We start from the raw sequence: 17576 nt of genomic DNA, 5'->3' as shown, positions 1-17576 counted from the left end.
GCATCGAATTGCACTGCTTCCAATCGATGACGTTCACGTATCTCACGCAGCTCTAAAATTAAAAAGCATCGACGACAAGTTACGACATCAGCTTATATGAATACAAATCCCGATAGCGTACCTCATTTACTTTTTTTCACTTTCGTGACTAAATATTCACATTTGCATAATTTAAATTGTTTTGGTGCGCTATTTCTTTATAGTTTCTTAATAATATAATTTGCATAAGTTCAATTCACGGAGAATATCACCAGATATATATATATATATATGTACATATAAACAATCGAAATTTACATATATTCCTATCAATTCTGAATACTTACATATTTCATCGTAGAGCAATATTAATAACTTGATATAGATACTTGGTAATAACTGCAAATTTGCAGAAATTATCGAAATAAAAATGATTATCATTATGAAAACGCTATATCCTACTTATTAACGACTATTCCGCTTGTCGTAGTGGGAACATTATATCTATTCGTTTGAAATTCGCCTGCTATAAATTAACTGCTTTTAGCACACTGTGAATGAAAATAATGGGAAAAGGTGGCTCGCTAAAAGTAATATCAAGAAACGCTTCCTATGAAACGGCTCCTTTCGAACCACTCAACGGCTGTAAAATTGCACCCGCTGCTCGTTACTGCACAGTAATTTTCAGGATACAATTACTATCGTTCAACCAGCAAAAAACGATAGCCTGACTAACACGTCTTTCGATTTATTCACACGTGTCAATTTCATGAAGTACTTACAAATGAATACTATTTAATATGACTGATACGATATAACTGATATATTGGTTCAATACGATTATCAAAATATTAAATGAGTATTAGTAATAATAATTTACTTTAGTATCTTTTGCAAAGTAATGTGAGTAAAGTAATAGTAAGAGTATTAGTAATAATAATTTACTTTAGTATCTTTTGCAAAGTAATTGAAATCGGGGATAGTTACTCAATACGCAATTATAAATAATAAGCAAATAATGATAAATAATTATAAATGACATGTTTGCCTGAATTTTATAAATTAAGTGCTCTCGTCATAATTTTATAAATTTAGTAATCACTACTGGTTTCGTTTATTTTATTATATAGGAATATTCGTTTCTATAAATAATCCTTATATCATGAACATTTCGTTTACACACATTGTGCAAATTTTACTGATATCGAATTTTACTTTCAGCGAAAGTTAAATGTTTACTTTTTAAGTAATCAGTACACGGTGAACGTTCGCTGCTTATGTGGAATTAGTTCACGTTGTACTCGATTTTTCCCAACTGTTGCATTCGATGTAGAACTCGTATAGCACAAATCGTCTCTCCCTGAATACATTCACCGGTCATTCTATTTACAGAATGACATATTTCGTGGTACGTTGGCACTTACTTTCACGAAATTTCTTCGAAGTTCGTGACTTCAACGCGTGACTTCACCCGTAGCTTTTAATGATAACCTCATCGCTCTGCGAGACCTTTAACATTATCGATATTCACATCGCTCTAACACCTTCAGACCGTGTACGAACTTGATCTTATCGAGGGATCTAAGCACATAGAAATTGCATGCTCGCATTGTAGTTAGATTAAACGTCGAAACATTTACACAAAACACACTATATCCGAGAGAGGCTATTTTTAAGATTCTTGTCACACCATATTTATATATCTCGTACATTTTTCAATGCTAAATTATGCGATAGACGTATGCTACAAACATATTAAATGGATCTTTTTCACACGTTTCACAACGTGTTCGATAAGATACACTCCTAGATAGAATTAATCCGTGTAGGAAAAAGAAATTGCATCAGAATGTGTCTATGATGTAATAGGACAGGAACATAAAACAATACAAAAATGCAGTAAACGTAGTACGAAACGTACTAAAATATGTAACGTACGGAGACAATAAATAGTTCTTACTGAAGATATTTATATCAATTCCGTACACGTATACCATATAAAATACAGCTTAGAGAACTTATTAACTAATAGTTAACCCTTCGAATCACAAAATCAGCGGTCGCAATATTATTGTTCCGACTATCTAACAAACGTATTTCAGATCGTTTTATACGGAAGATAACCAGAGAATATACATAGCTCGTAATGTTGCTATCTCAAAAACGTTGACTGCAAGTGTAACGAACCCTAACCTTGACATTATGAAATCCATCGTCAAGTGTATACACAATATAAAGCAAGGTCAATAGCAAGAAGAATACTTACTCAATAAAAACAACATATATCCATAATAATCTAAGTTCGATCGATGCGCCCTCCTTTTGAGTGGTAGAAAGGTAAATAAGAGAGGTGGATGCCGGTGAGAAAATCAGAAAGATATATAAATTTCGGATGAATTTCTCACCTGATCGATCGGCACGTCGATGAAATCAGCGAGCCAGGAAAATGTCCGGGAACCGTCATAATAGTCCTCCATGGTCGTGGTCATTGTCAATGGTCATACAAATCAAATAAATACGCGCGCACACACCACCCGTCACGTTGACGGTACCAACGTGTACCTTTAGAGGACACGGTCCCACTCCGTTCGGTTGCTCTCTCTCGAGGGAATATGATCGTTAGAATGCAACGACTCAACTACGATAGAGATACAATGACGCCGTCAACGACGGTTCCTGAAATGCAGCGCCGCTACGTTCCGCGCCGGCTAGCAGCCTTGCCGGTATTCAGGGCCGTATCCACGGGTAGCATAATCAATTGCACGTGATATGCTGGACTGTAGATCCTCGCTTATAGTTGAATAGTGAAATAGTATTTGGCTACGGGCCCGTAGATATCTGACTCGTACATCTGGCGTGACTCGATGATTAATCAAATATTAACGACTATGATGGAATTCAAATTTTAAACTATAATGCTCCTTTTTCATACAGAATTCTTTTAATAATACACGTATGCATGTATTGCTTGATTGCAAATCTTACTAAATTTACAATATCCTTTTACATAATTTTTCAAATTATGTAACAGTTCAAATAAATGTATTGATTTATAGATGACTTTTTATTATAAATTACTGGGATTGAATTTTCAAATTTATTTTTTTTTTTCATAACTAACCGTATTTTATATTATATAGGAAGTAAAATGAAACGTATTTGCACTACATAAGTTTATTTCAAAAAAGTATATCAGATAATTGGAAAAATAATAAACAAGTCAAACATACGAACGAACAAGACATAATCGCAAGAAACAAATACTCCAAGGAGGACATAAGATCATTAAAGTCTTAATACCTATTTATATCTGGCGTTCATTCTTATAATTATTAAATGGTATTGTTATTGTCAAATATTTAGCATCGTAAATCATAATATAATATCGTAGTGACTTCATCAAGAAGTTTTTATAAAATTTTTCGATGTAATAACAAAATTGATAACTAATTCCTTTTTTTATGAAAATGCGAAGGCTTGGCTTTACTGAAAACAAATTTATGGAAAAACCACAAACATATACATATATTAATACCATAAAAATATTATGTTTTTCGTTAAAGAACACTTTATGTGTATTAACTTTCTGTATGATCCAGCGGTCTAAAAGTGGGGAAACAACTAGAGGAGGAGATAGAAGAGATGCTAAAGGAAGAACTTAATGCCAAAGCATACAGTCAAGAACATAGAAATATAGGAATATAGTACAAGTACACTAGGATATACGAGAGGGAAATTTCTAAGAAAAGAAAGTAAGGAGGCGAACATGGAAAAGGGAAAAGGAAGAACACAACTCTCTGAATAATGCTATGGTTCTTTTTGCATATTTTATGAATTGTTGAAGTATTATTGTACTTATATACGGATATAAGCATATATACGGATGGAGCAATAAATACTTATACTTGCTTATTAACTTTTTGTACATTTTAGGAAAAAATTATATGAATTACTTAAATAAGTCTTTTAGATCTTTATAACTACTATCACAAAGATAATCTAAAATTAATTCTATTGTATAATCATGTTATAAATATTTATATTTTAAATATAATATACTGTATTTTATCATACTTTAAAATATTAAATATTTATTATTATAGTTCGAATGCATCTTTTTGTATTTAGTATCTCTAGTATTTTTCATAACAGGAAATGTTACTAGTTACTAGTAGTTAGTAGTACTACGTAGTTACATAGTAACATTTTTTAATTCATGAAAAGAGTTACCTTGTACGAAGTATATAGGGTACTAGATAGTCACTGGTAAACAATGATTGTGGTGATTATCTAATTATTAGGACCACGTGTGTGCGGGAAAGATTAAAATATTGATTTTATAAAATATTGAGTAAATTATTTTGTAAAATTATAAGAAATATAATATACACAAACAATGGCTACCGATGATGCTATGGAAGGCAATAAGCTGGCAGAAGCAGAATTACAAGAATTTTTTATGGCTGAAAAGCAAAAGGCACAAATTCAAGCTCAGGTGAAGTAGATCTTATGACATAATTAGAAACTAAAAATGTTGTTCTTGTTACTTATTTGAAATTTGAAATTTATTGTAACACATTAGAGAGGTTAATTTATTGAACATTGTATATATTGTGTATATTGAACATGATTTTTTATTGATACTGTTATTTTATAATTAACAATTTTTTAATAGCAATAATGTAATTTTAGATCCACGAATTCAATGATATTTGTTGGGAAAAATGTGTGGATAAGCCAGGAGTCAAATTGGACAGTCGAACAGAACAATGCTTAAGTAATTGTGTTGATAGATTTATAGATGTTTCGCTTTTAATTACAAATCGTTTTGCACAAATTTTACAAAAATCTGTAGGAAACATGTAATATTAAACAAATTGTGCTTATAATAGTTGTATTGTTATTACTTAATCTACGAAATAAATCTACTTTTATCTCATTTATATATTGAAACAAGTATTTGTATACACACGCACGTGTGGAAAATAAAACATTACTTAATATTGATCAAATAAGAAAAGGAATTATGTATTTTCTTTAACAAAATCATTTTTTTAAATATATTTATACAAAAAATCAATGTATATGTTACAAAATGTACATCTTAACTTACAAATAGCTGCAAAATTTTTTAATTTGTTTGGGGACTATAGAAATATAGTATATAACTACGATGTTATAACAAGCATGTTTTTTTTCAAGTGATACATGCTATTTTAATATCACATTATACATATTGAATAATTTTTAAGTATATAATAATTATGTTGAACATAAGTAGTACAATTAACTGCATTTATATATATAAATTAAAAATCTATAGAAAATTCTTCTGATTGTGTAAAGGTGTCAACAAAAAATCAGAATCTCCTAATTGGTAGAAATAACATTGTAAGTATTTTTGCAATTAAAGTATTTAACTTTCAGTTTATATATTCAAATATTTGAAATGTTGAGACTCATTGTTGAGCAATTGAAAAAATAAATTTAGTAATGCAATTATTTTTAATTTTAATTAACTTATTAAAGGAAGTTGCATCTCTCTTTTGATACAGAAGATGATCAAATATATTTGCTTGAGCAATAACAATTTAGATAAATGTTTAAACATTTAATTTGTAAATTTATTTATGACAAACTTAATAATTTTTTACCGAGTTTAAGGAATTGTAATGATAATTCCATAAAGAAGAGCACTTGCTTTTGGAATAAATAACCAGAAAATATTCAAAAGTCTTAGCAAAAATATAGTGCAAGAGATATAACTCCATTTAAATTCTTTAATACTCTCGAAAATATATATTTTAATTGAAATATATAGGACTAATATGTAGGTATCATTCTTGAATGTCTAATAATTTACTAATTCAAATTCACGAAGTGTTGAAGATTAGTTTGTACATGAATCTTTTGAACTAAAAATAGATATTTTACATATTTCAGCTAAATGTAGGTTTATTACAGTAGTATTTAATATTTTTTGCAAAAATTAGAATATATTTTACTTGCTTTCAACAAAGAAGAAAACTAAAAACTAATTCAAAAACTAAAAGTTAATCATGAAAGAATGAAATTTTAGAATAGAAGTATCAATTTATACAGAAACAATTTACATTAGAATATTAATGTAGGAAATTGGAATGGTTATTTGTATCTTAATATTAAACATTGTTTTTCGATTTGTTTATAGTACTATATTGAAAATGCACTCAATATGCAATTAATATCAACTATAAAGTAAAAATAAATATAAATAACAGTGTTTTTCAGCTCAACAATTGTGGACATACCAACTTTTATATGGAAATAGTAGTATAACAAAATAGAATTTGCATATACATTTTGTGTAAGTTGTATGTCCATTTTAACGCGATATATATGTATATATTATATATAATCTAGTATATATTATATATAATATATATTATCTGTGTATTCAAACATATATGTATTACATTATTTTGAATTCTCTAATTAATAAATATTTCTGAACATTGCCAGTGTTACTATGCATAATTTACATTGAATTTTTAATTTAACATGATCAGATGCATACTGGCCTCTGAGGAAGACACATGTTGTAAAATGTATCTTTTTTCCAAAAATCTTTTGATTTCCATCCACACCAACCTTTGCTTATTATAGTTGGTAAATGATCACGACCTGTATAATGAGGGTCCAAAATTAAGAATTTAGCATCTCCAGTAATTTGATCATAACTGACTCCTAAAATTGTATGTGCTAACACTCCTCCACCTATAATTTATTTATATATAAAATTTAAAAAAGTAAACGATTATTCCTATGTCAAAAAGAAAGAGTTAATTACCAATCATTACTGGTGTACCCTGTGTCTGAAAGTGATGTAGTAGATTTGGAGCTAATGATGATACTTCTTCACCTGTAGATGCACAGAGTATTTTAACACTAATATCCAAAAGACTTTCCAGTACAAAACCTACTTCCGTAGAGCCAATCCATTGTTTACTATTGATAAAATTTGCAGGTTTGTCTCCTATATTAACTAAACATTTCTGTATTACACAATGAGAAGGTATTGGTACTTCAGTGTAACCTTGTAACCTGTAATGATTAATTTACAATTAAATAAAATTAGATAGAAAATTTATAATTATCCTACAATTAAAATTACCTGAACCATGAAATAATGGTTTGTAAAGATCTATATGCACATCCCCAACCATTATCATCAAAATTATCTTGCATATAATGATGATACATATATGAACCATGTACAAGTTGTACTTTTCGATTACCGTTTATTGTACCTAATTAAGAAATTCGTGATAAGATATAGAAATAGTAGTATGATATAATGTAATGCAACATGCTGTAATATGGTGTAATGTGATATCATTACTATATTAAACATACCATCATTTATCGAAATTGCTTCGTGAGGATTTCTAAGTATACCCTCTGTTTGTAAATTATCAAATTTCACAGTATTTGCATAACGAAAATACGGCCTAGTCATATCTAATCCCAAAATTTTATGTAAATTTTCACGATATTCCACTGAAATTTAATCAGATATATATATATTATATTACATAAATGTATTAAGTTTTATATTTTACACAACATGGAAAGTCTTACCTGTTTCTTTATCACTATAACCACTTGGATAAACTACTGTGATCAGATGCCCAAAACCATGAGGTTTGAAGTGTATGGGTATTGGAAGTTTTATAGATGTTTCTGATTTTTGCAGTTGATTCTCAAAACATTTTTCTATCAATTTAATATTTCGACACATGGATTCTACCAATATGCCATACAGATCTGCTGAACTTATATTGAGGTTCACCAATGATAGCGTATCAATAACTAAATTACATTCCAAACTATTAAATGGTCCTGTATTATAAATATTACATTTGTTTGAATTCATTCATTGCATATTGAAAAATATGAATATAATATTTAATATTAAAAAATATAAATATAATACCTTTTATATAATGAAGCACTGGAGCATGTTTAATATTTTCTTCGGAAAGTCTGTCTCCAGATATTTTTAAAAGTATATAAGCATTTACAGCAACCTAGTAATTTAATAAAATTAATACATATTTTTTGAAGAATATCAAAGGCATAGGCAATATTATAAAAGATACTAAAAAACATACCTCCATATTTCTCACAGTTTTTTCCACATTTTTATTTCCTTCATAATCAGATATGTCTAGAATTTCTCTTAAAGATATATTTTTTTCAATATTTTCATTGTTAAAAAGGAAAGCATTTTTTGATGGAAAGTGAATTCCTACTTTTCCCGATACAATCTGTTACAAGGTAATTAGTATATATAATATGATAATAACAGTTTTTTTGATAAAACACAAATAGCTTACATTTTTTCTTGATTCTTCTAACACTTCAATTATATTATCATTTTGTGCAATTAATGGCAGCCTTCCTCTTAACCTAATATAAATAAATTCTCGACAAATATCATTTTCATTAATGACATTTATATCGGTAACAGGTTCAAGTTTTAAATGAATATAAAAATACGCCTGTATCTTTAAATCATCATGTGTATACTTCAAAAATAATGGATTATCTGTGATATCAATGTCCTAAACAATTACAACATGTAAATGTTAAAAGAATAAATTAAAATAAATATATTTTCTTCTCTTTCCGCAGAATTACAATTAACATATTTTTACCTGAAACGCATCAGAAAGTTTTTCTTCACATTGACCCACATGTAAAATGCCACAAAGGTATATTTCTGCTGACATATGTAATTGTAACATCGTATGATTTATGTTGGCTTCAACATTATCATCTGCTATATGTACGCTGAATGTCAATACTGTTAATGTGTTATTATACATAACACCATATAAATGACCTGTTACACCATCTTTTATATTTTTTAAACGCTGAAAAATTATGTTATTTATACAATAAGTTTATGTCACAACACAGCAAAAAATAGAAAATATTAAGAGATATATTAGGAATTACCTCAATGACATTAGATAAAATTCGCAATTGCGGCGCCATTTCAGCAATCTAATTATAAACTAGTTTTTTATATAAATTAATTCCACATTAGGTGTGTGCTATCGCCATATGGCAAGGTTTGATTCAAAAAGTACATTAGAACAGATGTAGTCATCCAATCAAAATTATATGAAGAACAAGCTACAGGCAGTACAAGTGTCATCAACTAAATGTATATAGATGGTAACAGAATGGTTATGGTAGTTACGTATAGTTACCAAACTAATTATATTTGATAACATTCAAAAAGCCATGAGCAGGAAAAGGTGATTCGCAATAATCGCAATTCGACATAGAAAGGTCGAATGATGTTATTGAACGATAGCAGTCAATTTTCGAACATATAAGATTTGTTTACTAAATCGAAAAGTTTTCTGGATAATGTTGGTATCACGAAAGTTACTAGTGACTTGTGGTAGATTAATTTCAAGCTTCTGTCTTTCGTAGATCAAAATGTTCTTCACTCGGGTTGTGTGTAGCAAAATGGCCGCCCGACTAAAGTGAGTGTGACGTTTCGTGAGGTGATTGCATCGTTGTTTTAAGTGGTTCTTACGAATATTCGTTCATGTGACATAGTGTTATTGTGCTTCCTGTGTTTATTCGCAGGTCCGCTAAGAAAATCCGAGTATTCGATAAAGTAGGTAAGCGTAATTTATATTTATTCGCGCGCAGGATAAAATTCTTGCGATGCTGTTATACATTAAAATTTCATCAATTTTACGATTTTATAACGTCTTCTTATCGCGTATATTTGGCGAGATGATAGTTGTTTAATCGTTCTACCACACAGTGATAACAATGTTCCCAATTGTATAAATGATTAACGTCGTTCGAAGATTATACTTTGAATTGTTACTCTCACCTTCTCAAGTTAAAAGTGGGCGTTATTTAAATGACATACGCTCTTGCATTCTAAATGTACCGAATGACAGAGAAATAGCACGTTTCTTCGTAATTTCCAACATCCCGTATCGATTTGGTGACAATATCGTCTCTTACCTTTCGGCACATTCATTTCCGCAAAAAATAGCACATGCATGCACGAAACATATCCTTTAGTGCATCGAAGATTTGTCGAGGTTACGCGATGTCCATGAGCTGTCTCTTAACTTTACTTTTCGAAATTTCCACTAATTATAGTTCGATACAAGATCAGAAAATAAAAGAGATTCGTCTCAGAGCTTTCTTTTCACTTTATTTATATTCGTGTTGTTGTTTAATCTGTTTTTCCATAATAACGTATTATGTAACATGTGTGTTCACATTTATCGTTAATTATCAATACAAGACAAAAAGATTTGATATTTCAAGGATACAATGTATCAAGTTAAACGATTGATATGTTATACTATTATTTAACGAACGTTATTAACAGAATCGATAATTAAATTTGGATCCTACGTATAAAACATGCTATCATTGAAGCAATGCCGCATCAGAAGCCGTACCAGTAAACGAATGTAGCGCAACAAATACTTTCCAACGTAATCGAAACGATCTGATCGAAATACGTGCAGAAAATGTAAATATCGTTGCGTTATAATATAATTTTGAAAAGGGTAGCTTCTGTTATGTCAAGCGGCTCTCGAATCATGTAAATCACCCCAAAGAGACAGCTTGATCGGTACGTTCCTGTCAGCTTGTTGGTCAGCGATAATCGTGGCGCGTCGAGGTGTACACGTGTCCTTTGCATTCCAATTTTCCCGCCACGGTTTTTCTGTCCTTGAATACGTCCTTTTTTTTTCGCGTTTAGTGTTTGACATTACACATTTCCTTTTATGAAATAAGAAAACACAGAGAGGAAGATAGAAAACTATCGTGTTATGAATTAACCCTTTGTGCATAAAGTACTCCACCCAGGTATACACAATGGTTATTATACTTTCAGTACATCTTTCAGCTACAGCAGTAATAATTGTACCATAGAATTTCCGACAAAATATGAATCGAGCAATAAAGAGAGAATAATGCGAAAACTAAAAAGATGCCAATGGTCATAAAACCATCATAAAATTATCCCCTTCTCTGTATTCATTATGAGGGGTGCAGGGACGTTTCAATAAAATTATGAACTGCCAACAAAAGGTATTTTTATGTTCTCTATGCTTTAAATGACTTACATTCCTCAAGAGATATATAATGTAAATGAGATACATTTCATAATTAATTATAATTTAATAATTCCATTTTATGTGATAAAATTTTAGCACAAAATCATAAAGATATACACAACATATCTACATAATATGCAAGTATCATATATAACGGACGAAGATCAAGGGAATATTTAATTGTTAATTTCTTGTACAAAGTAATTTCTTTATTTAAAAATTTTCTATTATTTTTATTAAAAACAAGTTACATCACATTTACATTTACAAAGATTAAAACAGACCTAACTTCGATTATATTTGTCCTTTTTAATTTTTAATATTTTATGATTATAAAAACTTTTTGTCCACTTCCTATTCTATTTTAACTTAAATCAGTTAAATTAATAATTAATAATAAATATTATATATATGTAACACACGATACATTTTATTCTTCACAGGAAGTTATGCTTTTATTATTCGAGACGGTTGGTGATTAATAATAAAGTACACAATGATCAAAATTTCGAACCATAAAAATATAACTTCGTGTAAAGAATACAACATATCGTTTGAAACTGAAATTTCATTATACACGTGTGCGACGTGCCAAAAAACATTGGAGTTACCATAGAAAAGTTTAGCCGGGACAAAATCGGAGTGTAAAGGGTTAATACGCTTCCGAGGCGAGTGAGGCAGCTCATGCGAACCCGGGCAATTAACTATTGGCTAATTACACAGTTAACGAACGGTACATGGTATTCTTGTCGAATAATTCAGTCACAATGCTTAATTGTACGCTGTAAATGGGCTGCTCTTCCTCCTTGGTTTATTACGTTATATTTTTCCACGTGCGTCGAACACACACGGATACGTTTTCTCGCCGACGAAGAAAAACGCCGCGGTTTCCCGCTGTGCCGTTTCGCGGCCGAAACATCAACGATTCTCTCATGCGTGTTTCTTACCTAATTAATTCAGCCTTAAGCAGCGCTTCTGAAGCCGAGTGAGAGGGAGCGACCGCAACCTTGCGCTGAATGTTACGAGACGTTTGCGCCGAATGATCAAACTGCCGGATACTACTCTCTATTACGAAAAATGCCGACGGAATCGATTACCTTATGAAAATTATGTTCACTCAGTTAGTACGTAGAATTTTATGAAGAAACAAAATTTATTTCTTACGTATTATTGCTTACTGCTTTCCTCGATAGAAGCGATTTGAAGCGATACATCTATTTGTATTTATAAGAGCTGCGATAAGGAAGAAACTTTACTTTCCATTAATTTGTATAAACTAACAAAAGCAAATCAGAAATTGAATCATTTTTTCAAATAGATTTCATAGTCAGCTAATGCTCGTAATAATCAACTTTTACAATTTTGTATATGAATTCTATACTTTTCTTCCTTTTCCGGTAGTAAGTATTTCAACGTATCTTAAAAAATGAAAAAGAAATTCAGATAAGATATTTTAACTAAGGGATAAATATACGTGGCTTCAATTGCTTGGAAAAATGATGTTAATCGCCTATGAAAAATGTTAAAGATTCTACTCGTTACGTATAATTTGATCTAATATAATATTCATCAGTTAGTATGGAAAATAGGTATGACACGTTTATAATGATGTTGTTTATTTACATCGTGCAAATATTATTCGCTATTTGCCTTTCTTTCGAGATTGTATATCTCGATCGTACGTGGTTGTAATGAATATGTGAGTTATTGAAAGTAAATGGAAATGTAATTCAGTTCATGAAACTGATCGTATAATGAAATTTAGGAAAAGTGTTATCTTATTATTCAATAAAACATGCCGTTTATTCTGTAATTGTATTGTTAATTGCTTCACATGTAATTTAATTCTTTCATTTGCTATGGATGGAAAATATACTCGTTAGTTTCATGACTTTTAAGCAAGTTAGAAGGAAATTGTATAACGATGTAATTAAATGATTCGTTTAAATGAGAGTTTTTTTTTTACTATTTTGCATAAAAGCATTTAAAAGTATTTAGGAGATATAACATTATCTTCGATTGAATATTTTCAATTTGTCCATCGCATTTGTGTAATCTACGACGTAGTAACGAAATAAAATTTATTCGAATAATAGTAAATAAAATTTACGAAATAGAATTCTTTTAATTGTTTGTAAAGGGGTTAGCATCTTTGTAGATGCAAAACGTTTTGAAACGCGTTGATTAAAAACCAGCAAACATATTTCCTCTATAATTCAAGCTACTGATAATACCACTTTATTTACATAGTTAATAATTATGCATTTATCCTCGAGTTTTAAATGCTCAAATTTAATTCACATGCGAATATCTGGCCGAATACCTGGAAAAAAGGCTCCGCCTGTTTGTTATTTGCTTCGATGGTCGCATTTATTTTTGTTTTGTTCGGTATTTTAATTAGCAATTGAGCATTTCGGTGAAACGCAGAGTCTCGTCTATAGTTAGATTCTTGTTATTTAAAATCGCGTTACCCGGCAATCGTCCCCCTTTTTTTTTAATGAATTTCTAACAAGGAACTTCGCTAGTTTTAGTCCAAGCGAAATTACGAGCAACTGTTCGTTAAGCGTAACGAGAACAATTTCTTTTACGTAGAAGTTGTATAGTAGAATTTGTTTGAAATACTTTTAAAATTCTTCTCGTATGTAAATTCTTTTAATATTTGATTATCAATGTAATTGAACGAGAAACTCGTTTTTTTATTGTTTCAGAGGGGAACATATCCAGAGGATGGACAATCAATATAAAATATAGGTAAAGCTTGAATATCTTTTTTATAAATTGTAAGCTCGGAAAGATTCCTCGGACACTTAACTTATCTTGTCTTATTACTTTATTACGAATTACGTTCAATCAAGTCGTAAACTAGATAAAATTGTAAAAATAATAAATTAAGCCTTACTGTACGAACGTAAGCTTTTCATGTCCGAGCCCGGAACACGTTTACACTCAAAGGTTACCATAGATACATTTACACAGGCTATTTTTCAGCAAACTTTCTATTTTTCATACGAAATACGAGTTAATTAGAGTAGATTATAAGAATTGATTAAAGTCGATACTCTTTGTTATACGTATTTATGCGAATATCAATTACCATAGATCTAAATATGCATCGGAGATTCTGCATTCATTTTCCTTTTTTATCCCCAACATACTGCGAATTGTCTTCGTTGAAACGTACTAACGCTTTCAGAATGATAGCTAAGACCTCGTATGGTGTGAGAATCTCGAGTCAGCAGAACCATATATCTAGAAGATCCATATTCTATAGTTTATATACACTGTATCTAGTTTCTATACAAACTATGTAGCTTTGGAATATAAGAGCATCTGTTTCACAAATTAACCCGTTGTACAAGAACAACTCTGGACATATAACGCGAAGATACGCAATACATAGAACGTGCATTCACTTGGACTAAAATTGTCTACAAAATTGAAAATTCTTCCTCTTAAACAATATGATTCGCTCGAGTACACGACTAACATTTTTATTGCATATGCCATGACTAAATCGAGGTAAATTTGAATATCACGCAACAAACCTCAACCATTCGTTGGCTATTTTTAAGCTAAGATTTATCCTATCCTATTACACCAGAGCAATTAAATTTGATAATCATTTTATCACGTATAAAATCAAGATCTCGTTACGGTAGAGATCCTCTGTATATTTTAGTATCGAGCCTCATTAGCAGGATTTTCAAGAGTGCTGCTCGCCATTGCAGCGTGACTCATATTACCAGGCTTTAGCGTTCGGGAAAAAATCTCGGAATAGCGATACATTCTTTGCAATTCCTTGTAACTCAGCATTCTTTTGCACAGAAAGGAGACATTCCCGTTGCGACGGAACTCGACTATAACATAAGAACGTTATTAAGGGAACTTTATATCGTACCAATGGAAGTTAACTAATTGATACTACAATTATTACAATTGTACAATTATTAGATCGCACTTCGGTGTGGCTACGCACGCGAATATTTCATATTACTGGCTGAGTAAAGTAAAAACGAGAAATGTTGCGTTTTAACGACGCATTTCAGGAAAATGTAGACGCGCGGTTAAATTCGAGCGAGTTGCCACAAATGGAGACGAAGTGCGAAACCGAAGGCGATATCCAACGTGACCCAAATGCGATTTAAAGCGTTCGCGGATACACGTATCTAGCACTTCGCGAAGGACAGAATTGCTTTTCCAGATTGCTAGCTTTATGATCGATCTTACACGCGTTCGGATCAAGACGTCGTAGAAACTGCGTGCTGTGTAGGATTATCTGTTGCTTTTCGACAAATCGTTACGTATCTGCATTCCCGTTAAACCCACTAAGCATTGACGTGCGAATATTTTATTTCTCACTTTTCAGTCATTTTCGATTAAATCGTTGTTAATACGCGTATCTTCTTATTTCGATCTTGTGTGAAGATTTTTCGTAAAAAGTAGATCTTTCATTAAAAGTAATTGGTACAGTGGTCGCTTTACGTGTACATATTAGAAATGTTTAAAAATTTACGAAAGACGGTACTATGACTTATACATATATTAATAATGATTAAATTACATCGACCAATAACTTCACAACGCGTACTTTTCAGATGAGCACAAAAATACAAATTCTTAGAGTTTTATAGGTCTCCATTTACCAGTTACGAATGAAGGTTTCTTCTGCTTATTGAAACGAAATTAAAATTGCGTCGTAAAAATTCGACAACTGCAGCGGAATTAATCGTGGTTTTATCGTGGTTATGATAAGGAATTTCAAGGACTTGTTTAATATTTCCTTCCTTACTTTTAAACGCTTTAATTCTTTGGAATTGGACAGCTTCTGCAAAGTATTTATTATTCTAATATATCTTTCGTCTTTTTAACGAAACGATCTGTAAAGCAGTTCATTTACGTCTCTCGTATGCGTGTTGCGTTTATTCTTTTACGCATTATCGCCAATAGCGACATACAAAAAGAAACATCTCGTGGAAGGTTTCGTTAGCATGTGATTTGGAGATTTTCATCGTGGATGTTGTTGTTTGCTCAACTGATTTTTTCGCTTCTGTCGAAATCGATAAAATTGTTTGCAGCTGGATAATCGGAAGAATATTCTTAATATACTTAGCGTTCTTGATAAAAATTATATTTGTAAGGAAAATGATAAAGCAAATGTAAAAAAATAAGGTGATTCACTGTTGGAAATGTAATCTACGACAAGTAGTATTTTTATTTACGATTTCGATAAAATTTTACCATCTTCTTTGATCTCCTATTACATTTATGTAAATTGCTATCTTTTATTCATTTTTTTAAAACATTTGTTTAAATTCGAGGATAATACGAAAAAAATCGTTATTAATATACATGATTTTTCGATTTCCTTGCAACATTAAAAGTCCTTTTCTCGGTTAACATTAAAGTAAGATCGATAAAAAAAAAAAAAAAGGACAGCCGCAGGAGAGTCAAATGTGCGTAGTCGATGCTATATCAAGGATACAATTTTACTTAATTTTATTTCATTTATCACATCTTAAGGAAACTTATCTTTTAAGAAATAATCTACCTATTGACCTAAATGACGATTAAGATATATTTTCACAAAGAATATTATTTCAAATTTTATTCTATACGTAAATTTATATTCTCGATCGACTAGATAACTATTAGAACGCGTCAGGAATTCTTAATTCAATCTCCTGTCAATGCGAATAAGGAGTTTCCGTGTCTGGCTGCAATTCTGTTCGGACTCCACGGTCATTAAGAAACATACTGCGAAATCGTTAGGAAATACTTCCCAATATTAACGACTTCCTGCGGTAGCCTGTCGACGAGTTTCCAGAAATTGCTCTCTTAAAATATAATTACACCGCGGAACAAGAAGCTCCTTTATAAAATACACGAAGTCGCGTTTGCAACCTTCTCTTATCTCGTGTTGCAGCGATCTTCGTATCCTTCGTCTTCAAACGCTCATGAGTGCAGTGCAGAATTATTAAAAATAATATAGACAAAAAATTCGGAAATTTCATATAAAAGAAAAAGAAATCGTTGGAGATATTAAGATGCGCTTCAAACTGATAGAAATATTCTGTATGTTTCAATGTGTTCGCTTTTATTTATACAACTGAAACATAAATTGAACTAATTGTATTATGAAAAGTCTTATTTCTATTTTCTCTTCCATAATATAAGATTCAAAGATACTTTTCTCGTACATTGTATTTTATGCTAAATTCAATCTAGTTTAATTTTATAGCGCTTTATAGCGTTCTAAAGTACAAGAAATATATTTTTAAATTCGATAAAGAAGAAAAAGTAGAAATAGAAACCTTCGCAATACAGTTATGTTAGCATCGCAATTAATTAATATTAATTATACCAGTTGGTTTTTTACAAATAAGCATTTCCCAGTGTATACGCACGATACTGTGCGTGATTTTCTTAAAACATCACAAGTCTTCC

General features: G+C 30.7%; 4 protein-coding genes across 7 annotated transcripts in view; 2 read left to right on the top strand and 2 right to left on the bottom strand.

Moving 5' to 3' along the window:
• Oys (lysophospholipid acyltransferase 6) overlaps nt 1-3869 on the bottom strand; it is a 32270-nt gene extending 28401 nt beyond the window's left edge. Inside the window, exon 1 of one of the 3 annotated variants that reach the window (XM_072008588.1) lies at nt 3768-3869. In XM_072008588.1, coding sequence (XP_071864689.1) covers nt 3768-3854 — 87 coding nt within the window. In that variant the 5' untranslated portion in view covers nt 3855-3869. Of the gene's footprint in view, nt 1-2384; nt 2676-3767 lie in introns of those variants that run through there. The other 2 variants (XM_072008606.1, XM_072008597.1) reach the window with 2 other exon arrangements.
• Nucleotides 3870-4333: 464 nt separating this feature from the next.
• Nucleotides 4334-4922, top strand: Tim8 (translocase of inner membrane 8). Its single transcript, XM_072008658.1, has 2 exons — nt 4334-4474; nt 4672-4922. The coding sequence occupies exons 1-2, from the start codon at nt 4376-4378 to the stop codon at nt 4843-4845; spliced, it is 273 nt and encodes a 90-aa protein (XP_071864759.1). The 5' UTR covers nt 4334-4375; the 3' UTR covers nt 4846-4922.
• Ufsp2 (UFM1 specific peptidase 2) lies at nt 4758-9315 on the bottom strand. Its single transcript, XM_072008507.1, has 10 exons — nt 8983-9315; nt 8679-8897; nt 8358-8585; nt 8133-8288; nt 7955-8048; nt 7600-7860; nt 7375-7518; nt 7133-7268; nt 6809-7062; nt 4758-6735 (listed from the first exon to the last, which is right to left on the bottom strand). The coding sequence occupies exons 1-10, from the start codon at nt 9019-9021 to the stop codon at nt 6524-6526; spliced, it is 1743 nt and encodes a 580-aa protein (XP_071864608.1). The 5' UTR covers nt 9022-9315; the 3' UTR covers nt 4758-6523.
• A 178-nt stretch (nt 9316-9493) lies between these two features.
• LOC139989878 (tyrosine-protein kinase CSK) overlaps nt 9494-17576 on the top strand; it is a 26849-nt gene continuing 18766 nt past the window's right edge. Inside the window, exons 1-2 of one of the 2 annotated variants that reach the window (XM_072008574.1) lie at nt 9494-9658; nt 13841-13883. The gene's annotated coding sequence lies outside the window, so the exon portion shown is untranslated. Of the gene's footprint in view, nt 9663-13840; nt 13884-17576 lie in introns of both variants that reach the window. The other variant, XM_072008565.1, reaches the window with a different exon arrangement.

Source organism: Bombus fervidus, chromosome 1 (genome assembly GCF_041682495.2).
Source record: "Bombus fervidus isolate BK054 chromosome 1, iyBomFerv1, whole genome shotgun sequence".
NCBI lineage: Eukaryota > Metazoa > Arthropoda > Insecta > Hymenoptera > Apidae > Bombus > Bombus fervidus.
Note: the sequence above shows the minus strand (reverse complement) of the source record. Positions and strands in the feature narration are given on the sequence as shown.